At 37.7% G+C, this 27,627-nt stretch overlaps 1 protein-coding gene across 2 annotated transcripts in view; it reads right to left on the reverse strand.

Annotated features, from left to right (window-relative positions):
- Nucleotides 1–5,049: 5,049 nt before the first annotated feature.
- SHCBP1 (SHC binding and spindle associated 1) overlaps nucleotides 5,050–27,627 on the reverse strand; it is a 37,271-nt gene continuing 14,693 nt past the window's right edge. The window contains exons 6-13 of one of the 2 annotated variants that reach the window (NM_001192579.1): nucleotides 25,798–26,031; nucleotides 25,538–25,706; nucleotides 25,130–25,250; nucleotides 21,840–21,971; nucleotides 21,059–21,177; nucleotides 8,756–8,842; nucleotides 8,222–8,363; nucleotides 5,050–5,794 (exon numbers count right to left, since the gene is read on the reverse strand). In NM_001192579.1, coding sequence (NP_001179508.1) covers nucleotides 5,469–5,794; nucleotides 8,222–8,363; nucleotides 8,756–8,842; nucleotides 21,059–21,177; nucleotides 21,840–21,971; nucleotides 25,130–25,250; nucleotides 25,538–25,706; nucleotides 25,798–26,031 — 1,330 coding nt within the window. In that variant the 3' untranslated portion in view covers nucleotides 5,050–5,468. The remainder of the gene's footprint in view (nucleotides 5,795–8,221; nucleotides 8,364–8,755; nucleotides 8,843–21,058; nucleotides 21,178–21,839; nucleotides 21,972–25,129; nucleotides 25,251–25,537; nucleotides 25,707–25,797; nucleotides 26,032–27,627) is intronic. The other variant, XM_059876756.1, reaches the window with a different exon arrangement.

The raw sequence follows: 27,627 nt of genomic DNA on the forward strand, positions 1-27,627 counted from the left end.
ACGAACAAAGCTAGTGGAGGTGATGGAATTCCAGTTCAGCTATTCCAAAACCTGAAAGATGATGCTGTGAAAGTGCTGCACTCAATATGCCAGCAAATTCAGAAAACTCAGCAGTGGCCACAGGACTGGAAAATGTCAGTTTTCATTCCAATCCCAAAGAAAGGCAATGCCAAAGAATGCTCAAACGACTGCACAATTGCACTCATCTCACACGCTAGTAAAGTAATGCTCAAAATTCTCCAAGCCAGGCTTCAGCAATACATGAACCGTGAACTTCCTGATGTTCAAGCTGGTTTTAGAAAAGGCAGAGGAACCAGAGATCAAATTGCCAACATCCACTAGATCATAGAAAAAGCAAGAGAGTTCCAGAAAAACATCTATTTCTGCTTTATTGACTATGCCAAAGCCTTTGACTGTGTGGATCACAATAAACTGTGGAAACTTCTGAAAGAGATGGGAATACCAGACCACCTGATCTGCCTCTTGAGAAATTTGTATGCAGGTCAGAAAGCAACAGTTAGAACTGGACATGGAACAACAGACTGGTTCCAAATAGGAAAAGGAGTTCATCAAGGCTGTATATTGTCACCCTGTTTATTTAACTTATATGCAGAGTACATCATGAGAAACACTGGACTACAAGAAACACAAGCTGGAATCAAGATTGCCGGGAGAAATATCAATAACCTCAGATATGCAGTTGACACCACCCTTATGGCATAAAGTGAAGAGGAACTAAAAAGCCTCTTGATGAAAGTGAAAGTGGAGAATGAAAAAGTTGACTTAAAGCTCAACATTCAGAAAACGAACATCATGGCATCTGGTCCCATCACTTCATGGGAAATAGATGGGGAAACAGTGGAAACAGTGGCTGACTTTATTTTTTGGGGCTCCAAAATCACTGCAGATGGTGACTGCAGCCATGAAATTAAAAGACGCTTACTCCTTGGAAGGAAAGTTATGACCAACCTAGATAGCATATTCAAAAGCAGAGACATTACTTTGCCAACAAAGGTTCGTCTAGTCAAGGCTATGGTTTTTCCAGTGGTCATGTATGGCTGTGAGAGTTGGACTGTGAAGAAAGCTGAGCGCCGAAGAATTGATGCTTTCGAACTGTGGTGTTGGAAAAGACTCTTGAGAGTCCCTTGGACTGCAAGGAGATCCAACCAGTCCATTCTGAACATCAGCCCTGGGATTTCTTTGGAAGGAATGATGCTAAAGCTGAAACTCCAGTACTTTGGCCACATCATGGGAAGAGTTGACTCATTGAAAAAGACTCTGATGCTGGGAGGGATTGGAGGCAGGAGGAGAAGGGGACGAGAGAGGATGAGATGGCTGGATGGCATCACTGACTCGATGAACGTGAGTCTGGGTGAACTCTGGGAGTTGGTGATGGACAGGGAGTCCTGGCGTGCTGTGATTCATGGGGTTGCAAAGAGTCGGACACGACTGAGCAACTGATCTGATCTGATCTGAAGCAGCAAAAAGTCATCTTTCAAAATTAATGACAAAATAAAGGCATTTTCAGACAAATGAAATCTAGAAGAATTCAGTGTCAGCAGACCTATACCAAAAGAAATGATAAAGAATATTATTCAGGTAGAATATGATACCAAATAGAAAACTGGATCTATATAATGAAGAATGAAAAGTGCCAGAAATAGTCCATACATTAACAAATATAAAAGACACATTTTTCAATCTTCCTGACAGCTAATAGGTTAAAACAAAAATGATAGCAAAATATCGAGGGGCTTATAAACCTGTGTAAGGGTAAAGTGTTTGACAACAATAGCACGAGGCAAAGAAGGGAAAATGGACTTTACACATAAGGTGAGAAGACAGTTTCTGTCTATTGTAAACTGTAGAGCAAGGGTCAGCAAATTCAGGCCATAGGACAGATTCATCTTGCTACTTATTTTTGTTCCGAAGCTAAGAATGTTTTATACATTTTGGAAGCGGGTGGGTAGAAGGAGATATAAGACCATGTATTTACTATCTGGTTCTTTACAGAAAAAGTTGCTGAGGACTGCCTGGAGCAGGAGCTTTTCTTGGTACAACTGACATTTTTGGCCAAAATGTCATTCCACAGTGTGAGGGTACAGGTACACTGTTAGGTTCAGATGTTTACTGGCATCCCTGGCCTCTACCTATACACACCATGAGCACTCCACTCTAAGTTGTGACAACCAAAAACGTCTCCAGACTTTGGCACATGTCCTTTTGGGGTAGAGGTAAGGGGCCAAACTTGCCTCTGATTGAGAACTACTGCCCTGAAGCAAAACTATCAAATATATATTTAACGCGTGTATAATAAGCCAATGGTAGAGATAAAATGGATCCATTTTTTAAGTTAAAAAAAAACAACCCAAAAGAAGGTAAGTGAAAGTCACTCAGTCATGTCCGACTCTTTGTGACCCGGTGGACTATACAGTCCATGGAATTCTCCAGGCCAGAATACTGGAATGGGTAGCCTTTCCCTCTCCAGGGGATCTTCCCAACCCAGGGATTGAACCCAGGTCTCTCATATTGTAGGTGGATTCTTTACCACTGAGCCACAAGGGAAGCCCAAAAAGAAGGTAGGAAAAGAGAAAAAAAGGTTTCCAGAGAAGGCATAAACTGGTACTATTAAGAAAATTAAAGCCCACACCACAGGCAGAAAGGAAATATTTGCAAAACATATATTTGATTAAAAATTTGCATCCAGAATTAAAAAACACAAACCGTACAACTCAATAAGACAACCTGATTGGGGGGAATAAAATAAGCAAAAGACGTGAATAGACACTTCACCAAAGATATAGAAATGGCAAGTAAGCATATGAAAAGATGCTAAACACCATTAATCATAAAGTAAATGCAAATTAAAAACACAATGAGCTATCACTGGACATCCGTTAGAATACTTAAAATTTAAAAGAATGGCAATTACCAAGTGTTAGCAAAAATGTAGAGCAACTAGAACTCGCATAGACTGCTGGTAGGATATTCAACAGCTACACAATGGAAAACTATGCAGCCATAAAAACGAAATACAGACACATGAAACGATATAGATGTACTTTAAGAGCATTATGCTAAGCTTAAGAAGATGGACACAAAGACTATATGCTGAGTCTTTCTTTATTATACACAATTCTAGGAACAAGCAAAACTATGGTGACTGACAGCAGATAAGAGGTTGCCAGGACCCAACAGGAGGCAGAGGGGATTGACTGCAAAGAAAAATGAGGGAACTTTTATTAAAGATGATGGGGACTTTCAATATTATGGTTGTAGTAGTAGTTACATAACTACATATTTGTCAAGACTCAAAAGGAGTTGTAGATTTAAAATTGATGATTTTTTATTATATCAAAGAAAGAGATAAATGTTAATTTTCAAGAAGGTTTTGAAGGTTTTCAAAAGAGTAAGTGAGGCTATATTTTCCTCTGGTGACTAAGAGGAGAAATAACTTGCTACAATGCAGGATGGCTAGAAAATACTTCTATTCAAATTTGATTGAGTGCTAGTGATGTAGATTCTTGTAACAGAATATACACTTAACTAGAGATTATCAGACAGTAGTTTTTAAGCCAGAGGGTCAACTATAGGCAAACATGGGAATTTAGCATGATTCCAGTTAAGTGGGGAAGATGAACTAGTCAACAGGCACTATCAAGGGAACCTGCTAACCACTGAGAGAAAACCAGTTCTACATCATAACATCCACAAAACCAAATTACAGGTGGATTAGAAGTGTAAACTGAAATAAGCCTACTTGTACTAGAAGATAATATAAAATACTTTTATAAGCTTGTAATGGACAAGCCCTATGTAAACAAGTCACAAGACTCAGAAGAGTAGATTTGACTATATATTAATACTTAATCTCAAGTAAAAACTTTTTCCATGTCAGTATTTTTACTTCAACTGTCAAATCCCTCGAGGGCTCTCTCTATACTCCCTGAACTAAGTTATCTGAGATGCTCAATCCTCCCCAATAAGCAAAATGGACTCTATGTAACTTAAATAAGAATATACTTGTCTATTCACTAACTCATCATTTGAACAAAAATTAATATATAGTAAGGTTAGATTTAAACTGAGATAGAAATGAAATCTGAAAAACCATCATCCTATAATAAGGAACAAAGAAGGTATTAACTTTACTTACCTGGTCATTCTCCTGACACTCTATCTAGTAAGTTACAAGAGAAAATAAACAAAATCTAAACTCTAAGATAAAACAGAAATTTAATCCGAAAACCAATTTGATCTTTTTAAGTTGAATAAATGGTTTTCAAAAAAGAATTTAGCTCAAGTGACACAGAATTAATTAGTATTACTTTTGGAATAGGATTTAAAGAGTAAAAGAAAAATGCCTTGCAATGGTCAAACGAAAAGTCTAACACAAATCCTTCCACACTTTTTAGCATCTGAAAAATAAAATTACAACTTATTCAAATTTAAGAAACAATTTCTCTGAGAAAACATTTTAATAGTCTTTCTGAAACACTAAAATGATGTCAAAATACTGTATGTACTTCAAAGGATCACACGTGCACACGTGCACTATGGCCCATAATGCATTTGAAAAAATATCACAAGATTCAATTTCTTATTTTCATCATTGTAATTTTAATCAGTAGGAACATTAATGTCACATATACTTTCTTATAAATATTTTAAAAAGCTGTACTTTACAATAAGATATCAAGAACATAGAGCTGATATGTTTATAGGTAATCATTTTGCCTATGTAAGAAATCTGATCAGAGTACTTTTATGGTGAAAGAAAAGTACCTTCTTTTTAATCATTCATATTCAGCAACAGGGAAAATGCTCTATGTACACACTGGCTCTGAAGAACACGTCTCATTCCTGTTTCAAACCTGCTATGCCATTATTGCTTTGATGATTACATAGTTCAGCATAAAAAGGCATTTCTTCTCAAGATTCTCAATATGTCTGATAAGGCAGGTCACGTCCCAATCATAAAAGCTTTAATGCAAATATTACAAGCTTTATGCAAATATTACAAGTATTATGCAAATAAAGCATGGCTATCAGACTCACTGTAACTGGGATTAAAAAGACAACTATAAGAATACTGCATCTTGATACACTACGTTTTTGTGCACGCACCTGGCATTCTCTGCCTTTCTTCCTCATCTTTGAAGTGCTAAAGTATATTTATACTAGAAAGTTATTAATAGACTTAATGTGGGAACTATGTATTTGAGAAAGCAAGACTTTCTGGATACGAATCTCCAAATGTTTTCTATTTTGTTTTATGACTTTATTAAACAGAGAGAGAGTGTTTTACGTGCAACACTTGCCGAGAGAAATAAAGCTACATTTCACTCAAATCCAACTGAATATATCAGATACAAAATATAGACATGAAGCAAAGTATGATAGCAGCAGTGATTCTTGGGGGCAACGTGCAAAATTCAATATTTTGCTATCTATTTACATCACAGTGGTCAGAAAAGAAATGTGCCAAAACTCCCTTTCCCATTCCACTTGAACTGGTTCCCCACAATTGAAACAAACATCTCCTGTGACATTAAGTTGTCATCAGCTTGTGTGATCCCCAGTTCACTCAACCTTTTCTTCTTCATCTGGCCTTTTTGTGTGGAGGCAGCAACTAGTTCATTTACAATTTCACAATTGCCTTCAACTTGCTCAGAAAGCTCAGCTCTCGCATAAAGCTCCATTTTACCAGTTGCACATTGAATCAGCTCTTCCAGATCCACTCTTTCAGCTACATCTGCCTCTCCACTTGTCTGAACTTTAAGTGCTTTATTTTCTGGAAAAAAAAAATTATAAAAATTGAGTTAAATATACAAACCACCCCAACTAAAACATGTATTTCTACAGTCTATCACAGCTTTCAAGTTTTTTCTGTCAAGGGGTCCTGTGTCATTTGACTGGACTTTCCAAACTCTCTGCCATAGTGTCTCAACAAGCAGTTGTATTAATTGTCAAGCTTTCCTGACTCTCATACAGGATTACCAACTTCGAATTTTCTCTTTTTATCCTAGATCTCATTCATTCAACAGACCTCTCCTGGATATTTACAAGCACTGTATTAGAAGCTAGATACAAAGATAAACAGAACAGTACTAGTACTTTAGTTTCCCTAAAGGAACTCCCAATTTAGCAGCTTTATAAGTGATTGCCTGTGATAGGCAGAATTCTAGATGGCCCTGTGATGCCTGCCCCTTGTTACTTTTACGACTGTTAAATGGTAAAAGGACCTTGCAGATAAGGTTACTTATCAGACCTTAAGAAAAGGATATAACTCAGGTATTCCTAACCTAATCATATGAATCCTTTAACAGCAAGGCTTTCCCTGGCTAGATGATGAAGAAGAAAGCATAAAGAGATTTAAAGCGTGAGAAAGATTTGAAGCGTGAGAGATTTGCTCTGAGGGAGGTCCTCTGTTGCTGAAATGGAGGGGGTCATGGGGCAATAACCCAAGAGTGATCCCTAAGAGCTGAGAGCAACCCCTAGCCAACAGCTGGCAACAACAATTAAAAAAAAGAGATCTCTGTCCTACAACCTCAAGGAAATTGATTCTGCCAACACATAAGGAATTTGGAAGCAGATTCTCTCCCAGAGATTTCAGATAAGGGCCCTGTCCAGCTGATACTTCACTTTCACCCTTGTGAGACCCTAAGCAGATAACCCAGCCAAGCTCACCTTAACTTCTGACCTATAGAACTATGAGGAGAAAAACAACAGATAGAGTGGACCTTGAAGGATGAGAAGGACTACTCATCATCCTTTAAATGTTCCTCACCCATGCCAAGGCATAATCCTGCATGGCTGAGATTTCATAGTGATCTGGGTCATGGCTTGGAATTCAAGAATTTCCTGCAAATCAAAACCACAATGAGGTACCATCTCACGCTGGTCAGAATGGCTGCTATCAAAAAGTCTACAAACAATAAATGCTGGAGAGGGTGCAGAGAAAAGGGAACCCTCTTACACTGTTGATGGGAGTGCAAACTAGTACAGCCACTATGGAGAACAGTGTGGAGATTCCTTAAAAAACTGGAAACAGAACTGCCACACGACCCAGCAGACCCACTGCTGGGCATACAGACCGAGGAAACCAGAATTGAAACAGACATGTGTACCCCAATGTTCATCACAGCACTGTTTACAATAGCCAGGACATGGAAGCAACCTAGATGTCTATCGGCAGAGGAAAGGATAAGAAAGCTGTGGTACATATACACAATGGAATATTACTCAGCTATTAAAAAGAATGCATTTGAATAAGTTCTAATGAGGTGGATGAAACTGGAGCCTATTATACAGAGTGAAGTAAGTCAGAAAGAAAAACACCAATATAGTATATTAATGCATACATATGGAATTTAGAAAGATGGTAACGATGACCCTATATATGAGACAGCAAAAGAGATACAGATGTAAAGAACAGTCTTTTGGACTCTGGGAGAAGGCGAGGGTGGGATGATTTGAGAGAATAGCATTGAAACATGTATATTATATGTGAAATAGATCGCCAGTCCAGGTTTGATGCATGAGACAGGGTGCTCAGGGCTGGTGCACTGGGATGATGACCCTGAGGGATGGGATGGGGAGGGAGGTGGGAGGGGGGTTCAGGATGGGGAACACATGTACACCCATGGCTGATTCATGTGAATGTATGGCAAAAACCACCACAATAATGTAAAGTAATTAGCCTCCAATTAAAATAAATAAATAAATGAAAAAAAAAATTCAAGAATTTCCAACTGAGTTAGCTCAGCTTTGCTGCCAAGAAAGACAGCTGTCAGGGAGACATTTACTTTTACAAATAAAAAATAGAGGCAAACTCTATGATCCCCTCCAGTCAAATGCAGTTTTCAACCTGGAATGTTCATTTTCCTGCCTCCAACCTTAAATGCTAACAGGATTTGTTAGCAATAGCCTCCATTGCTAGTGTATGCCCATCCTTATTTTATAAATTTAGAGAAAACCGAACATGAGAAGGGAACTACAGGACTACAGAAACCACACATCAAGGCTTTGACCAGCTGACTTTGAAAGTTTCTTTCACACCTAGACTCCATATTATAGCTTTACCAAGTTCTCTATCTCTGTGCCTAAGTGTATGCTAGTTATCTTTTTTTAAGTAGAAGATTTCTATCTTTAATCAGAGCTTAATGCTGAAATAAACTAGGTCGAGATTTTATTTAGAAAATTACTAAATATACCATACCTTCAGTTTCATCTTGGGCATCTTCTTGCAGATCAGAGAAAATTGTAGGTTTCACCAAGACAACACCATAACCTTCATTATTATGTATGACATTATTCACCATGGATATTTTGGGAATGTCATAATGTTCATCTAAGAAGTCCTGTGACATTGAAAAAAATGTTTCAAGGAACCGTCACATTCAACACTGCCTGCTTTAAAAACCTCACTTTTTTCAGGCTATTCTAAAAGTAAAATAGAAAGCTATGCTTATTAAAATGTGGTAGCACAATCTGAGCTGTGAATGACACAGCATTCCTCTGCTCTTTTTGCAGAGCTATGGGGCAGCAAAGTATTCATAAGAGACTTTCAACCACCAACTATTGATATCATTAAAATTTATACACTGTTTATGCTTTTTAAAACAGAAAACAGAAATAACATGGGAATTTCATAAAACATAACTGTTTCTTAGGTAAAACCTAAATTCTAAATTTAAAATTCTAAAACCTAAATTCTACCCTTTCGAAAGAGGGTGTCTCAGCAGGGGCTCACCTTAATGAGGATCCCTTCCTTGCAGTGATGGATCCCGTTATCACTCAGAGTGCACTTACTCCCAGGATATATTTCTATACCAGCACCCTACAAATTACATTTTAATCACAGTCAGTTTTAAATAGGCAGGACTATAAAAGAAGGCTTATCACTTCTTAGACTTTTAATGTAGCACAAATATAAAGTGTATTATAGAAAGTTTTATTAAGTATTTTTAATCAACATTTCCATTTGCTTAATTTCCAGCAAGTTGTCTATCATTTATCATATTCAGATACCATACAGACACACACACATACACACACACACACACACAAGACAATGGCTAAGAGTTTCAACACTTGATTACTATTTCACTCTTTCCTTCTGGACAAATCAGTTTTCTGATTCTGCCCAAAAAATGTCAGTTAACAATTACACTGAAAGAAGCACATATTAAAAATAACCATTCTTTTATATATAATCAATTAGTTGGAGAACAGTGTTCAAATCTAGTAAAATATTGTTAAACTGTAGATAGAAATAAGGCTCTATATTTTGAAAAGCACACCAGTTCAAGAATATCCCAACATAACTTGAAAATCATTTCTGTGAATTAAAATAACTAATGCTCCCCACTACTACACATGTTAAATTAGTAGCTAATTCAAATGTCCTATTTATACCCTAACAGTAACCAGAATAATCCATGCACAGCCCAGTTCTCTCATATTGTCCCTTGGCACCAAATGGTACCAACAAAACAAAGTAACAGTAATGGAATAATTTATTTCTTGACACTATGCTAGGTATTCTAGTAAGTAAAAATGTTCACTCAAACCTCTATGATTATTTAAAAATTCACTTTTAGAATAATTTCATACACAATATCCTAGAAGAAGAGTTGCAATTAACCATTTATGGCACATCTATTGAGTGTATGTTGAGCTGTTTCCCTAGGAATGGTAGTGTACCATGAGAAAATAGTTATTATTACTTCCCCCTTTAGAGATTACGGATATGTAAGGGCATGGTCACTACACACCAATCTAACTCTCTGTAGAAATTGTAAGATCTGTGAAATGGGCCTTCAGCTAAGACTTTCAGTTTGTAGCTATATACAGAAATAGATTTATGGGCAATAACATTAAAAATACATACACAATAAAACAGTTTAAATATCAAATTATCAGGAATCATATAAAACCTGAAAAGAACAACTTAAGCCAGCAGTCACCTAGTAACTGGGACAATCATTTTCAAAATATATTATGAAACTGAACAGATATTTAATAACTATAAAGAAACTGAAAAGGCTGCCTCTTCTAAGATGATGGTACAAGTAAAAATCACGGACATTATATATAAAACAAACATAATACGATTGAAAAGTGGAATAAAGGAGCCAGACCACCTAGGCACTTCAACCCCTGAGAAATGACACCAACCTAGTTAGACTGGGTTTTCTTTTTGCCTCACATTTCCAGACATGAAACTAAAGAAGCTGGCAATCTATAAACATCAGACACAGACCAGAAAAGCCTCCCCCAAATCCCACTCTCTCTACCCAAAGGACTAGGCCAGCCTCAAAGGACAGAAAACTTCATCCATGCTGGCAAGTGCCAAGGGAGAGCCTAGACTTCTACCCTCTCAAGGCTGTGACTAGGTACCCCAATACTCACACAGAGGTAGTATCACTTAAAGCCAAAGATTTTCATCCCCACTAGCTGGTAACAAGTCCCTCACCCTCGTGGAGACTCCATATAGGGCCTGGACTCATGCCGTCAACTGATAACAAGATGTTGCACCCATTCCCTACTGGAGTGGGGTCAGAGCAGGCCCAGTGGGGGGGTCTAGATTTTCATCATTGCCAGTGGTAATAAGCCCACTGCCATGTGCCAGAGTGTCAGTGGAGACATGTAAGAAACTAGAATTCTTACACCCGCCCACCAGTAACAAGGAGCTTTCTCACTTAACTTGGATACCAATGGAGGCCAAATGGGGAACTTAGAGACCTGGTAGTAATAACGCAGTAGCCTTTACCCCATTCCCTCCTGTAGTAGTGTAAGAGAAGCCTACCTAAGACAGAAGATGTAGATTCTAATAATATAATACAAAACATCCAGGTTTCAGTTGAAAATCACTTGTCATATCAAGTGCCAAGAAGATGTCAGCTTAATAAAAGGTAATCAATACAAACTAAAACCAAGATGTCAGAGATGATGGAATTAGCTGATAAGGGTTTTAAAGTAGCCAATTATTTCAGTGAGCAATTAAATACTTAAATGAAAAACAGAAGACTGAATAAGAAAATAGAAAGTCTCGTCAAAGAAATAGAAGATATAAAGAACCAAATGGAAATTTCAGAACTGAGAAATACTATAACTGAAATAAAAAGCTCAGTGGATGGGCACAGGAAAAGAATAGAGGAATAGAGGAAATAGAGGGATAGAGGAAAGAATCAGTGAAATGGAAGACAGAACAATAGAAATCATCTAGTCTGATAGAGAGGAAACAATCTGAAAAAGGAAAAAAGAATGGAACCTTAGGGACCTATAGGACAATAACAAAGGATCTAAAATTTTTGTTATCAGTCATAGAAGAGAAGGAGGGTGAAGCTAAAAAAAGAAAAATCAAAGAATAAAATAGCTAAAACTTCCCAAATTTGGCAAGAGACATTAAATTTACAGATTTGAAAATCTGAGAAAACAGGATAAACTCAAAGAAATCCATTTCAAGGTACATCATAATTAAACTTACAAAAGCTTAAGGCCAAAAGGAAAGGGAAGAAAGGAAAAGTTATCCTGAAAGCAGTCAAAGAAAAATAATGTCTTATCAATTAGAGAAAAAATTCAAGTAAAGAGGATTTCTCATCAGGAACCATGGAGGCCAGAAGAGAGTGGCACAGTATTGTTCAAAAGAGCTAGCAGAAAAGAGTTGTCAATTGAGAATCCTATACCCAGTGAAAATATTCATTAGGAATAAAGAGAAATTAAGACATTCTAAGATGAAAGAAAGTGAATAGCATTTGACAAAAGCCAACACTTCAACATCAGTCCTTCCAATGAACACCCAGGACTGATCTCCTTTAGGATGGCCTGGTTGGAGCTCCTTGCAGTCCAAGGGACTCTCAAGAGTCTTCTCCAACACCACAATTCAAAAGCATCAATTCTTTGGTGCTCAGCTTTCTTTATAGTCCAATTCTCACATCCGTACATGACCACTGGAAAAACCATAGCCTTGACTAGACGAACCTTTGTTGGCAAAGTGATGTCTCTGCTTTTTAATATGCTGTCTAGGTTGGTCATAACTTTCCTTCCAAGGAGTAAGCGTCTTTTAATTTCATGGCTGCAGTCACCATCTGCAGTGATTTTGGAGTCCAGAAAAATAAAGTCAGCCACTGTTTCCACTGTTTCCCCATCTATTGGCCATGAAGTGATGGGACCAGATGCCATGATCTTAGTTTTCTGAATATTGAGCTTTAGGCCAACTTTTTCACTCTCCTTTTTCACTTTCATCAAGAGGCTCTTTAGTTCTTCACTTTCTGCCATAAGGGTGGTGTCATCTGCATATCTAAGGTTATTGATATTTCTCCCAGCAATCTTGATTCCAGCTTGTGCTTCCTCCAGCCCAGTGTTTCTCATGATGTACCCTGCATATAAGTTAAATAAGCAGAGTGACAATATACAGCCTTGACATACTCCTTTTCCTATTTGGAACCAGTCTGTTGTTCCATGTCCAGTTCTAACTGCTGCTTCCTGACCTGCATACAGATTTCTCAAGAGGCAGGTCAGGTGATCTGGTATTCCCATCTCTTTGCTATGGTTTTTCCAGTGGTCATGTATGAATGTGAGAGTTGGACTATAAAGAAAGCTGAGCACCGAAGAATTGATGCTTTTGAACTGTGGTGTTGGAGAAGACTCTTGAGAGTCCCTTGGACAGCAAGGAGATCCAATCAGCCCATCCTAAAGGAGATCAGCCCTGGGTATTCATTCGAAGGACTGATGAGAAGCTGAAACTCCAATACTTTGGCCACCTCATGTGAAGAGCTGACTCATTGGAAAAGACCCTGATGCTGGGAAAGATTGAGGGCAGGAGGAGAAGGGGACAACAGAGGACGAGATGGTTGGATGGCATCACCAACTCAATGGACATGGGTTTGGGTGGACTCCGAGAGTTGGTGATGGACAGGGAGGCCTGGCGTTCATGGGGTTGCAGAGTCAGACATGACTGAGCAACTGAACTGACTGAACACAAATTCACTATGAAAATTCTCAGAAAACAGAAATAGAGGACAACTTCTTTAATTTGATAAAGAATATTTACAAAAAAGCCCTATAGTTAGACTGGTGGCAAAGATGGTGAAGTGGGAAGACCCTGAGCGCCTCCCCCAAGAGGCACACCAAAAATAAACTATTTATCAAAGGGACTACCAATGAGAACAACTTGGTAACTAGCAGAAAATATTTCCCACTATTAAAGTTACAAAGAAGGAACCGCAAAGAGACAAATAGAAAGGGTGGAGACCCAGTACAGTCAAGGTCCACCAAGGTAGACAACCCACAAACAAGAATTAGGCAAAATGAGGTGCAGAGGAACATGTTCCAAAAAAAGAAACAAGACAAAAATCCCATAGGCAATCTACCTGATAAAGAGTTCAAGGTAGTGATCAAAATATGATCGAAGAACTCTGGAGAAAACTGGATGAATACAATGAATTTAACAAGGACTTAGAACTTATAAAAAAGAACCAATGGAGAAGGGAATGGCAACCCACTCCAGTATTCTTGCCTGGAAAATCCCATGGACATGGAGCCTAATGCGCTGTAGTGCATGGGGTCACAAAAGAGTTGGCCATGACTTAGCTGTCCCTACAACCCTCCTCCCAAATGGTCATCCCGCTGCTTGAGTTTGTTTGCTGGCAGAGTGCTCTCTCATGGGTGACTCTAACATTCTACTGATAGCGAAGGGCTTCCCTCCTAGCTCAGTTGGTAAAGAATCTGCCTGCAACGCAGGGGAGCAGGGTTCGATTCCTGGGTCAGGAAGGTCCTCTGGAGAAGGAAATGGCAATCCACTCCAGTATTCTTGCCTGGAGAATCCCATGGACAGAGGAGCCTGGCAGGCTACAGTGCACAGAGTTGCACGAGTCGAACTCGACTGAGCAACTAAACCACCATGAAGAATCAAATTTGCCTCCTTGTAAATTGCAACTGTTGATTTCAGCGCTGCCTCCTGGAGCTTCCCCCACTGCAAATTAAACTCCTCTTCTACACCAACAGCCCTTCAGACACTTGAAAATGGCTCTCATGCTCTTCTGAAGACCTCTGTTCTTCAGAATATGCTATACTAGGGACTTCCCTGGTGGTCCAACGGCTAAGACTCCATGCTCCCAACGCAGAAGGCCCGGGTTCCACCCTAGGTCAGGGAACTAGAGTCCACATGCCAAAACTAAGAGTTTGCAAGTCACGACTAAAGATCCCACATGTTGCAATAAAGATAGAAGATCCTACATGCCACAACCAAGAGCTGGCACAGCCAAATAAATAAATAAAAACAAATTAAAAAAAAAAAAAGAACCAAACAGAGATTAAATGCAATAACTGAAATGAAAAATACACTAGAAGAAATCAATAGTAGATTAAATGATGCAGAGAAACAAATCACAATATGGAAAAGAGATAGAAATCGCTGAGGCTGAACAGAAAAAAAGAATGAAAAGAAATGAAGACAGCTTAAGTGGCTTGTGGGAGAACATTCACATTGTTAAGGATCCAGGAGAACACCAAGAGAAAGGGGCAGAGAACACACTTAAGGACATAAAAGCTGAAAACTGCCCTAATCAAAGAAACAAAAATCTAGGTCCAGGAAACAGAGAGAGTCCCAAATAGGATCAAACCAAAGAGGACCATATCAACACATATTATAATTAAAATGGCAAAATTAAAGAAAGAATATTAAGAGTAGCAAGGGAGGACTCTCTGGTGGTTCAGTGGTTAGGAATCCGCCCGCCAATGAAGGAGACACAGGTTTGATCCCTGGTCCAGGAAGATCCCACGTGCTGTGGAGCAACTAAGCCCATGTACCACAACTACTGAGCCCGTCTGCTGCAACCACTGACGTCCAAGTGCTTAAGGCCTGTGCTCTGCAATAGAGAAGGCGCTGCAATGAGAAGCCCGCAGACCATAATGAAGAGCAGCCCTCACTCGCCATAACTAGAGAAAGTCTGTCAGCAGCAACAAAGATCCAGCACAACCAAAAAATAAATACAATTTTAAAACAGAAAAAAGCAGCAAGGGAAAAGCATCAAGTTATATATAACAGAACTCCCATAGGCTATCAGCTGACTTTCCAGCAGAAACTCTGAAAGCCAGAGGGCACAATATATTTAAAGTGATAAAAGGGAAAAAACTAAAATCAAGAATACTATCTGTGAAAATAATCTGAAAAATATATATATATACATATATATGTTGTAACAGAATCATTTTGCTGTATACCTGAGACTAACCCAATATTGTAATATATCAACTATGCTTGAATAAACAAACAAAAAAGAAATCCCCATATTGGACACCAGCTGATAAAAAGGCCAGCATACTTCATGGTCCGCCCAAAAGAGAAAGGCAACAGGGATGGCCAGGGACAGATCAAGACACTCCTGGCCTGAAATGTGGTGGGAAGGAAGATACCCTGCAGGGACAGTGAAGTTAAGAGGGGGTTAAGGAGAAAACTGGAGCCCAAAGGAGGCATCCCACCATCCTGGCTGCATCACTCCCTTTTTACTGAGATACAACTCACATACCATGCAATTTACCCAGTTAAGTTTAATGTACCATTCAATAGTTTTTAGTATATTCACAGAGTTGCTCAACCATTACCAGAATCAACGTTAAAACACTTTCATCATCTTAGTACAAGACCCTGTACCCTTCAGCTATTACTCTAATCCCCTCTTCCCCACTCTAAGCCCAGCCCTAGGCAACCACTACTTTACTTTTAATGCATATAGATGTGGCTATCCTGGACATTTCACATAGAATGAATTATATACTATGTTGAAAAAAGAGAGAATACTTTATCCAGCAAGGCTTTCATTCAGATTTGATGGAGAGATCAAAAGTAAAGCAAAAACTAAAAGCATTCAGTACCACAGAACCAGCTTTGCAAGAAATCTCAAATGGAATTCTCTAAGCAAACAAGAAAAGGTCACAACTAGAAACATGAAAATTATGAAAGGAAAAGCTCATTGATTGATAAAAGCAGCTATACAGTAAAAGTAGTAAATCAACCATGTACAAAGCTCACAGGAAGATTAAAAGATATAGTAAAATCATCTATATGTACAATAAGTAGTTAAGGGATATACAAAAGGATGTAAAATAAAATGTCAAAAAACAGTAACTGTAGGGGCAGGGGAGTAAAATTGCAGGGTTGTTAAAAAATATATTTGAAATTGAGATTCAGTTCAGTTCAGTCGCTCAGTCGTGTCCGACTCTTTGCGACCCCGTGAATCGCAGCATGCCAGGCCTTCCTGTCCATCACCAACTCCCAGAGTTCACTCAGACTCATGTCCATCAAGTCAGTGATGCCATCCAGCCATCTCATCCTCTGTCGTCCCCTTCTCCTCCTGCCCCCAATCCCTCCCAGCATCAGAGTCTTTTCCAATGAGTCAGCTCTTCGCATGAGGTGGCCAAAGTATTGGAGTTTCAGCTTTAGCATCATTCCTTCCAAAGAAATCCCAGGGCTGACTTAAAATAATCACATATACATAAAAGTTGATATATATATATAAATCTCACTGTAACAACGAATCAAAAATCTATAATAGACACACAAAAAGAGAAAGGAATCCAAACAGCAAAGACAGTCATCAAATCATAAGGGAAGAGAACAAAAGGAACGAAAGGAACAATAAAGAACTACAAAAACAACCCCCAAACGATGAACAAAATGATAATAAATATATCTGTATCAATACTTTCAGTGTAAATGGACTCAGTTCAGTTCAGTCGCTCAGTCGTGTCCGACTCTTTGTGACCCCGTGAATCGCAGCATGCCAGGCCTCCCTGTCCATCACCAACTCCCAGAGTTCACCCAGACTCACGTCCATTGAGTCAGTGATGCCATCCAGCCATCTCATCCTCTGTCGTCCCCTTCTCCTCCTGCCCCCAATCCCTCCCAGCATCAGAGTCTTTTCCAATGAGTCAACCCTTTGCATGAGGTGGCCAAAGTACTGGAGCTTCAGCTTCAGCATCAGTCCTTCCAATGAACTAAATACTCAATTAAGACACAGAGTAGCTGAATGGATATAAAATAAGACCCATGTATACATACTGTCTACAAGAAACTACTTCAGATCTAAAGACACACAAACTGAAAATGAACGACTGAAAAATGGTACTCCATGCAAATGAAAAGAAAACTGGGATAGCAATACTTATACCAAACAAAATAGACTTGAACACAGAAACTGTAACAAGAGATAACAAAGGAAATGACATAAATATAAAGGAGTAGACCCAACAAGAAGATATATCAATTGTAAATATGTATGCACTTACACAGGAGAATATAATGAAACTGACAGTAATACAATAATAGTAGACTACTTAACACCTCCTCAATGGATACAACATCTAGAGAGAAAATCAATAAGGAAACACTGGCCAGATGGACTTAATAAATACCATTCCATCAAAAGAAGACGACATCCTTTACAAGTGCTTATGGCAATTCTACAGCCAGAAAACAAATCTCAAAATTCTAGAAAACTGAAATCCTATCAAGCACCTTTTCTGATCACAACGGTATAAGACTAGAAATCAACTACAAGAAAAAAGACTGCAAAAAACACAAACATGTACAAGCTAAACAGCATGATACTAAACAAACAATGGGTCACTGAAGAAATAAAAATATACCTGGAGACAGAAGAAAACAGAAATGATCCAAAACACAATGATGAAAATAAAAACACAATGATCCAAAATCTATGGAATGCAGCAAAAGCAGTTCTAAGGGACAAGTTTACAGTGAAACAAGCCTACCTCAGAAAACAAGAAAGATCTCAAATAAACAACATAATGTTAAAGGAACTAGAAAAAGAACAAAGAAACTCCAAAGTCAGGATAAGGAGATAAATAACAAAGATCAGAGTATAAATAAATGAAGTAGAGACTGAAAAATAATAGAAAAGTTCAATGAACTCAAGAGCTGGTTCTTTGACAATATAAACAAAATTGATGAACCTTGAGCCAGACTCACAAAGAAAAAAGAGAGAGGGCCCAAATAAAACCAGAAATGAAAGAGGACAAGTTACAACTGATACCACAGAAATACAAAGGACCATTTAAGACTACAAGGAACAATTATATGCCAATAAAACGGACAACCAAGAAGTAATAGATAAATCTCTAGAAATGTACAATCTTTAAAGACCAAATCAGGAATAAATAGAAAATATGAACAGATCAATTACCAGTAATGAAATTGAATCAGTAATTTAAAAAGCTCTCAGCAAACAAATGTCCAGGACCAGACATCTTCACAGGCGAATTCTACCAAACATACAAAGAAGAGTTTACATCTATCCTTCTTAAATTATCCTCCAAAATTGAAGAGGTACATTCCCAAACTCATCCATGAGGCCACCATCACCCTGATATCAAAACCAGAAACAGACAACACACACACACAAATCACAGGCCAATATTCTTGAAAAAATCCTCAACAAAATATTAGCAGATAGAATCTAACAATACATTAAAAGGATCATATGCTATGATCAAGTGGGATTAACCTAGAGATACAGAGATAGTTCAATATCTGCAAATCAATCAACATGACACAACATATTAACAAATGAAAGAATAAAAAAACCATTTGATCATCTCAGTTCCTGCAAAGAAAATTTTGGACAGAATTCAATATCCATTTATGGATTCTCAACAAAGTGTCCATTAATGGAATATATATCAATATAATGAATGATTTACAGCCAATACCATACTCAATGGTGAGAAGCTGAAAGTATTTTCTCTAACATCAGGAAAACATGACAAGGATGCCCATTCTTGTCATTATTATTGAATGTGGTACTGAAAGTCTAACCACAGCAATCAGACAAAAGATAAAAGAAATTCAAATAGGAAAGAAGTAAAACCATCACTGTTTTCAGATGACATGAAACTATCCATCAAAAATCCTAAAGACATCACCAAAATCCTATTAGAACTCATCATGAATTTGGTAAAATTGCAGAATACAAAATTAACATACAGAAATCTGTTACCTTTCCATACACTAATTATCAGAAAGAGGAATTTAAAAAACTATCCAATTTACAATCACATCAAAAAGAATACCTAGGACTAAATCTAATTAAGGAGGTAAAAAGCCTGTATATTTAACAAGACTTCCTTGGTAGTCCAGTGGTGAAGACTCTGCACTCACTGTAGGGTGTGTGGGGTCAATCCCTGGACAGGGAACTAAGATCCCATATGATGTGTGGCATGGCCAAGAAAAAAAACAAAGCTGCACTCAGAAAATGTAAGAAACTGATGAAAGAAATCAAAGATGACACAAATAGATGGAAAGATATACTGTGCTAGTGGACTGGAAGAATACTGTTAAAATGACCATACCACTCCACACAATCTACATATTCAAAGCAATTCCTATCAAAACACCAATGGCATTTTCCACAGAACTAGAATAATTCTAAAATTTGTATGGAAACACAAAAGACCCCAAATAGCCAAAACAATCTTGAGAAAGAACAACAAAACAAGAGGTCCCAGGTTCCCTCTTCTCAAGCTATACTACAAAGGTACAATAATCAAAACAGTATGGTACTGGCACAAAAACAGGAGAGATCTTCGCACCCTAGGGCTAGACAAAGAGTTCTTAACACCTAAAAGGAAAAAGTGATAAACTGGGCTTCATCACATTTTAAAACTTTGCTCTGTCTGTAAAACCCTCATGAAAACAATGAAAAAACAAGCTACACACTAGCACATCTGTAAATGATGTACCCAACTGAGGATTCATATCTAGAATTTATAAAGAACTCTCAAAGCTCTATAGTAAAAAAAAAAAAGGACATAAGTCATGAATTTTTCACTGAAGGTAAGGATGGCAAAAAAGCATATGAAAAAATGTTCATCATCATCAACCACTAGGGAAATACAAATTAAAACACACCTATCAAAATAGCTAAAATTAAGAAGTAGTGAAAATACCAAATACGGATCATTGGATCCATAATACCAAACCAAAAATTGGATCCAATACAAAAAATTGCATCAAAAATACCAAACTGGATCATTCAGATTTTGTTAGTGGGAATGTAAAATGGTACAACTAATCTGGAAAACAGTTTGGCAGTTTCTTAAAAAAAGTAAGCACACAACTAACCACACGTCCTGCAACTATACTCCTAGGCATCTACCCCAGAGAAATGAGAATGATGTTCACACAAAAACCTGTACACCAATGTGTACAGTAGCTTTACTTACAAAATCCCCAAACTAGAGACAACAGATGTTCTTCAACAAGTGAACAGTTAAAAGTGTGGAACAATCATACATGGAATACCACTTAGCAATAAAAAAAGAACCTATTGGTAAATGCAACAACCTTATACAGATCCAGAGAACTGTGCTGAATGAAAAAAGCCAATTCCAAAAGGGTATATACTGTATGATTCTATTTATATAACATATTTGAAATGATGAAATACCAGAAATGGAGAACATATTAGCATTTGCCTGTGATTAAGGAGAAGGTCAGAAGGAGAGGCACATAGACAGCTTTAAAGAGCAACATGAAGGATCCCTGTAGTGATGGAAATATTCAACTTAACTGAATTTTATCCTGGTTGTGATGCTGTACTATAGTTTTGGAAGACGTTACAATTAGAGGAAACTGGTAAAAGGTACACGTATAGGCTATTTCTGTAGTATTTCTTACTACAGAATGTGAATCTACAATTATCTCAAAATAGAAATTTGATTTAAAAATAGCAAACAAGCCTCAATTACTACATCACTTACAAAGTTACAACTTAAAAAGTCTAACCTCTTTTTTAAAGGTATGACAGAGAAACTGTGAGATGCATTACTGTCTTCCTAATAATCTGTTTTGAAAATGCTAAATAAGAAGAACATTATATAGTTGAGTCTGGCCAACTTAATGCATGTAAGTATCTAAAGTTCTCTGAAGAAAGAGAACAGAAGTATGCATATACATCTTGTCCTACATTTTATTTATCTATTTAGAACTTAAACCTAAGCTACTCCCCAAAAGGCTAAGAGATGATCATACCTTAGCACCATATAAATCTGAGTTCTTCATTAAAAACTCTGCTGAAGTTCGTACTGTGACTCCTGTGGTTTCACACTGCAGTACACAGTTTTCCAATGTCGTCTTGCCACGGTGAATGACTGTGATGAAAACATGCGATCAAATGCTTTAAGAAGTAATGTATCTTTTACAGTAGTAGAAATGGCCTAGAGTTGATATTAGATACAGTCTAAATAATTCTCATTTAAACTTTGTTACTGAATTTATGAATTCTTATTTTATAAAAACAATGATTATTTTGAGCTATTTTCTAAACTCTAAAAGCGCTATTTTTAAAAAAGAATAACTTGACCTCAGAAATGCAAAATCATGTCAAAAATCACTTCTCATTACAAAAAAAAATTATGAAAGTAACTTTCATAACTGTCTTACAAGAGAGAAGAAAAGGAGGCCCAATTCAAAATAGGGGATACAAGTCCCAGGAAACAAATACTGTCACAATGTGAAGATAGCTGGTTTGAGTCCAGGACTAAATCAAATACAAAGAACACAGACCACATATTGGAATGTTCTAGTAGAAAAAAATGACCACTCAGAAACAAATATTAAACTAACAAATTTTCAAGAATACATTGAACTATTTTTCACTTTAGAATAAGCTTCCTAAATTGTCTAGCTACATAATTAACCAGCTTTTCATACTACTCAAAAGTAGTATTTCATTAAATTATATCTTCCAGGTGAAATAAAGCTTTTCTTCAAAGCCAGGAACAAATAATAAATGAAATATTCAGATATTTACTCAAGATTCCTTCTACGGCATCATGCTGAACAAATTTCATGCTTGAGATTTTAATATCCGCACCCGTACAATCCACAAAAGTGTCTCCTTTGCCTTTCTTTTCTATCACAATATCATCTGGTAGACCATATCCTAAGGAAGAGAGCAAGAACATTTAGGATGGGGGAGGGGAAATGTCTAAACACAAAATTTCTATGACACATTTCTTCATTTCAAATGACTCCAAATGATATTTGAGACCAGTCAACCCAGTTACCTGTAACTAAAATCGAGGGACTTTCCTGGGGGTTCCATGGTTAAGACTTTGCCTTAACTGAGCGACTGAACTGAACTGAACTCCAAAGCAGGGGGTGCAAGTCAGATCCCTGGTTGGGCAGCTAAGATCCCACGTGCCTCATGGTCAAACCAAAACATAAAACAAGCAATATTCCAACCAATTCAATAAAGACTTTTTTTTTTTAAAAAGGTCCACATCAAAAAAAGAAAAATCTTTTAAAAAAATTAATAAAATCTATTTCTCCACGTATCTAGCTTGAGTTTTACCAAGGTATACAATTTGTTAACAACTGCCTGCATATCAGGAAGACTACCCCCTATCAGTCATCTCATACCAGTTTCGGCAGTAAACTCACTTATAAAACTGCTACTAAAAAATAACAATAATCTTAAGTACTCACAGCTGGGTCAGCAGGCTTTCATGCATTTAGCCTTTATAAGTTTTTACTTCCCAACCCAAAGATTCTATTATTCTAATGCAATTAGGTTTGAAAAAGCATAAGCATTTCTCAAGATTTTCTCATTTTTATATTCTCTTAACCAGATAGACCTAAAATCTGACAAACTGGCTTAGAACAGTTTTAACTATTGGAAAAATAGGTCTACCTTGTTAACCAATAAAAAACATTGTTCTCTACAAATCTTAATCAAACTAATAATGCAGGTAGACCTCTGAGTGGGCTTATGAAAAACCGGGGTATCAAAAACTAGAAAACTTTGCCTGACTATCATAAACCAGAATTATACAGACAAAGCTTTAAGAATTAACTCTCATTTCCTAACGTCAAAGACTCGTTGAGTCTTTGCTTGAGGAAATGAAAGTAGTAAAACATTAAACAGGCAAAATCTCTGAAGTTTTCTATATTTGAAGAGGGTGGGGGCACTAGAGAATGCAAGAGGGCTCCACCCATGGGAATGCTACTAATGCTGTATTCTGGATGACTAGATTGTAGATTTTTTCCCCTGATTCTTTTTATGTGTCTATGTGTACTTTGCACATTTTTAAAAATAATAACTTTTTATCATCAGAAAATTAAAAATATAAAAAGAATGGCCATGTTACATTATATAAACAAGTTACATAATCCTAGCAGTTTAAAACACAAAGCCTTCACCTAAGTGAAAGGATTTTCTAAACAAGAAAAATCTTATTACAAGTACTATTAATATCATGCAAATAGTGGGTACTCAATATATATCACTTGTTATAAGTGTTAGCTATAGATCAGATAAGCTATCATATAAGCTTTAATCTACCTCATGAACAATTACTCCATATAGTCACACCAGAGATACCAGCTGATTCCCCAGATTCTCAGAAATGCCCTATGTTCACAGATTTATAGCCATTCTTACACTTAACTATCAGAATTCTATATGGTTATTCATGTGCTTAGTTGCTCAGTTGTGTCCGACTCTTTGTGACCCCATGGACTGTTGCCTGCCAGGCTCCTCTGCCCGTGGACTTTTCCAGGCAAGCGTACTGGAGTGGGGTGCCATTTCCTACACCAGAGGATCTTTCTGACCCAAGGATTGAACTCTCATCTCTTGCATCTCCTGCAACGGCAGGTGGATTCTTTACCACGAGCACCACCTGGGAAAGTGAAAGTCGCTCAGTCGTCTCCAACTCTTTGCGACCCCATGGACTATACAGTCCACGGAATTCTCCAGGCCAGAATACTGGAGTGGGTAGCCTTTCCCTTCTCCAGGGGATCTTCCCAACCCAGGGATCCAAACCCAGGTTTCCCGCATTGCAGGCAGATTCTTTACCAGCTGAGCCACAAGGGAAGTCCAAGAATACTGGAGTGGGTAGCCTATCCTTCTCCAGGGGATCTTTCTGACCCAGAAATCGATCCGGGGTCTCTTGCATTGCAGGTGGATTCTTTACCAACTGAGCTATCAGGGAAGCCTTGTTTATTTGTGGCACATTGGCACAATTACATTATAATTTCTTCACCAATCTAGGAAGAATGCTTATCCACCATATAATCTATAATATCAATGCTGTTTGCACTATGCCAAAAAAATTAAGTGCTTTTATTGCTGTGATTTATTCTGCAGATGTGTTATTTATAAAACACACATCTGTTATATACCAAATGTTGGAGAGGAAACAGAACAAAAATTACATACATAAAATAAAAACAGGGGTGAGGTGATGTATTGGTGAACAGCAGGATATTAAACTCCCAGCCTAGCTTCTATTAAGAAGTTTTGACAAGATAAAGAACAAAGCTTAAGCAGTTTGTGAACAGCTGCACCAATCCCAAAATGATATATGATTTTTTGCATTACAAGTTTTATTGCTGACTTGAAGTTGTTTTGATAAATAGTTGAACAGGTGCCTTTAAATTTGACAAGCTATGGAAATACAAAAGACCAAGGTGAACTACTGTAAAGCAACCTAAATTTAGGAATCACTCTAAATGTACAGTAAGATTATAACAGCTAAAAGCTATTTTTAATAGACTCTTTCAACACTAATATTCTCAAAAGTACACTGTAGAAGTTGTGATATTCAGAAGTTCTTAAAATAATTAAGATGAAGATTTTCAGTCTACTTTCAAGTTGGACCTATATCTCTCACAAAAATAAGCTAAATTTAAAACAAAAACCGTGCACCAATATATCTACAACATACATGAAGTAAGAGGAAACAACAAATTAAAAAATAGTAAACTTTAAAAAAAATATTGCTGGGAATTTTTTTTATTCTAGAAATTAATTCATTTTCATCAAGCACCTATAGTCTGGAATTATGTTTCTCCCTAGTGGTTGTTCCTCTATATTTTTGTCTTCCCAACATTTATAATGTCGTAAAGACTCATACTTCATGCTGTTCAAACACTGAGTCAATAACCTATACACTTCAAAAACCCTTAATGTTTCCAGACAACTCATTTGAAATTAATTGGGTTGAAATAAAATTCTTAGAGCTTCAACAAGATCAGTGATTTCCTGTTTCTTAAGTGTCTCATGCAGGAGAGTTTGGTTGTATCATCTTCCATACTCACCTTCCAGCTCAATGGAGTCAGCAATGGAGAAGGCACCGTGTACCACATAATGGCCAGGACAGACAATCACAGTGTCACCCTCATAGGAGGCATTTATAGCAGACAACGGGTCACTATGGAACTAGAAAACAACAGCATATTGCAAATACACACCCCTCAAATGCAACCTGAGTATTACTCCAGGTGCCTTCATGTTTCATTTTGAAAAGGGAGCCAAAACTGTATATTTATCTACCGAGCCCAGTACGTGACTGATGACTAATGCTGTGGAAAGGCAGTACTCTCACTACTTCCCACTCCACAGAAAATCAGCTCAGGGAAACACCTATAAACTTCCTGTAGAATTCAGGAAAGCCTAGGGTGAATCAGATGGGAAAAAGCAACTGGAAGAAGAAACTCTCCTTTTACCTGAATTTCTATTTCTTCCTTACAAGGCTCTGGGCAAAGCCTATCCCTGAGCAGGGACTGCAGCAGACCAGTCATCATGGTGGAGGAGACCACATGGGTGATCTTCCGGCCATTTGGACGGATGCCTTTTGCTTGTATATTAGAATTCTTCTGATAACCAAATACATATCTTAAAGAAACCAAACAGACCTGTCAGTTCTCAGTAAGACAGCTGGTTAGAAAAGATGCTGACTAGTTGAGAATAACAAAAATACACATACCTCAACAAAGGATTCTCAATGAGTTTTAGCTTTTGTTTCAACTGTTCAATCTCTGAATACAACTTTAACCCTTCCACCATGGAGATGTTTTCCTGCTCAGAATCAGAGTTACAATTTGACAAACTGCTTCTCAAATTTAAAAATTTCCTGTAACTCTCCTCACATTGAGTCAACAGATTTTGGTAGTCAACAATAAGTCCTGAAGGAACTCGGTCTTCAAGAATGTCATAATGCCTGAAAGTTTAAAAACAAATTGAAACCCATTGCCTTTCAGACACATTTCCCCATCACTGAGACAACCATTTAGTCCTCAAAGACCCCGTTAGAAAAGTGTCTCAGAGTATGCAACTCAGCAGCAACATGTTCAGTTCAGTTGCTCAGTCATGTCCGACTCTTTGCGACCCCATTAATCGCAGCACGCCAGGCCTCCCTGTCCATCACCAACTCCCGGAGTTCACTCAGACTCACGTCCATCAAGTCAGTGATGCCATCCAGCCATCTCATCCTCTGTTGTCCCCTTCTCCTCCTGCCCCCAATCCCTCCCAGCATCAGAGTCTTTTCCAATGAGTCAACTCTTCGCATGAGGTGGCCAAAGTACTGGAGCTTCAGCTGTAGCATCATTCCCTCCAAAGAACACCCAGGACTGATCTCCGTGAAGTCCAAGGGACTCTCAGGAGTCTTTTCCAACCCCACAGTTCAAAAGCATCAATTCTTTGGCGCTCAGCTTTCTTCACAGTCCAACTCTCACATCCATACATGACCACTGGAAAAACCACAGCCTTGACTAGACGGACCTTTGTTGACAAAGTAATGTCTCTGCTTTTCAATATGCTATCTAGTTAAGTCTCACTAAATAGGTGGATGTTATTGAAAGTTTTAAGGGCCACTTCATTAAGGCCACTAATTTTTCTTTTGAGGAGTTGCTATTTTTTTCCCCCTTAGATCCAAGCATTTGTGTTCTTGAAGCACTGAAAGCTTATGTTGCACAATTTGTAATTATCATTTAATAAGAAATTATTTTCTCATATATTAAATTCAAAATCTTAATAAGTGGGTGGCAGTGGACAATCTGGAGATGGGGTGGGGAGAAAAGCATCCCAAATAGTTCATAACAATGTTTAAGATTACCACATTTATAGGATTAAAAATTTTAAATAATTCAAATCATCTAGTCCTTTCCTGCATTTTAAGCACTATGGAGCAGAATATGCCGAATATTTCTTCAGGAAGATTACTAGAGTATTTAAAAAATACAAGCCTTTGAGATTCTGAGAAAAAAAATAAAGCTGTTATTACTAAACTGCTGCTGCTACTGCTAAGTCGCTTCAGTCATGTCCGACTCTGTGCGACCCCAGAGACGGCAGCCCACCAGGCTCCCCCGTCCCTGGGACTCTCCAGGCAAGAACACTGGAGTGGGTTGCCATTTCCTTCTCCAATGCATGAAAGTGAAAAGTGAAAGGGAAGTCGCTCAGTCGTGTCCGACTCTTAGCGACCCCATGGACTGCAGCCCACCAGCCTCCTCCGTCCATGGGATTTTCCAGGCAAGAGTACTGGAGTGGGGTGCCATTGCCTTCTCTGTATTACTAGAGAGTGATTAAAACAAAATAACCTTGTATTTTGTATTGGACAACACTGTTGGCACTTAAAGTTTATTATTAATTTATATACCTTCTCAAATATATAAACACAACAAAAAGTTCTTCTAGATGCAATAATTTATAAATGTGCAATTAAGTTAATGGATATGAAATGGATTTGAAAATAAATTATAATATTATTTCATTACCTATAGTTTTAAAATAATTGCTTTATTTCTCAAGTATATTGACT

The sequence above is a fragment of the Bos taurus genome, chromosome 18 (genome assembly GCF_002263795.3).
Source record: "Bos taurus isolate L1 Dominette 01449 registration number 42190680 breed Hereford chromosome 18, ARS-UCD2.0, whole genome shotgun sequence".
Taxonomy (NCBI): Eukaryota; Metazoa; Chordata; class Mammalia; order Artiodactyla; family Bovidae; genus Bos; species Bos taurus.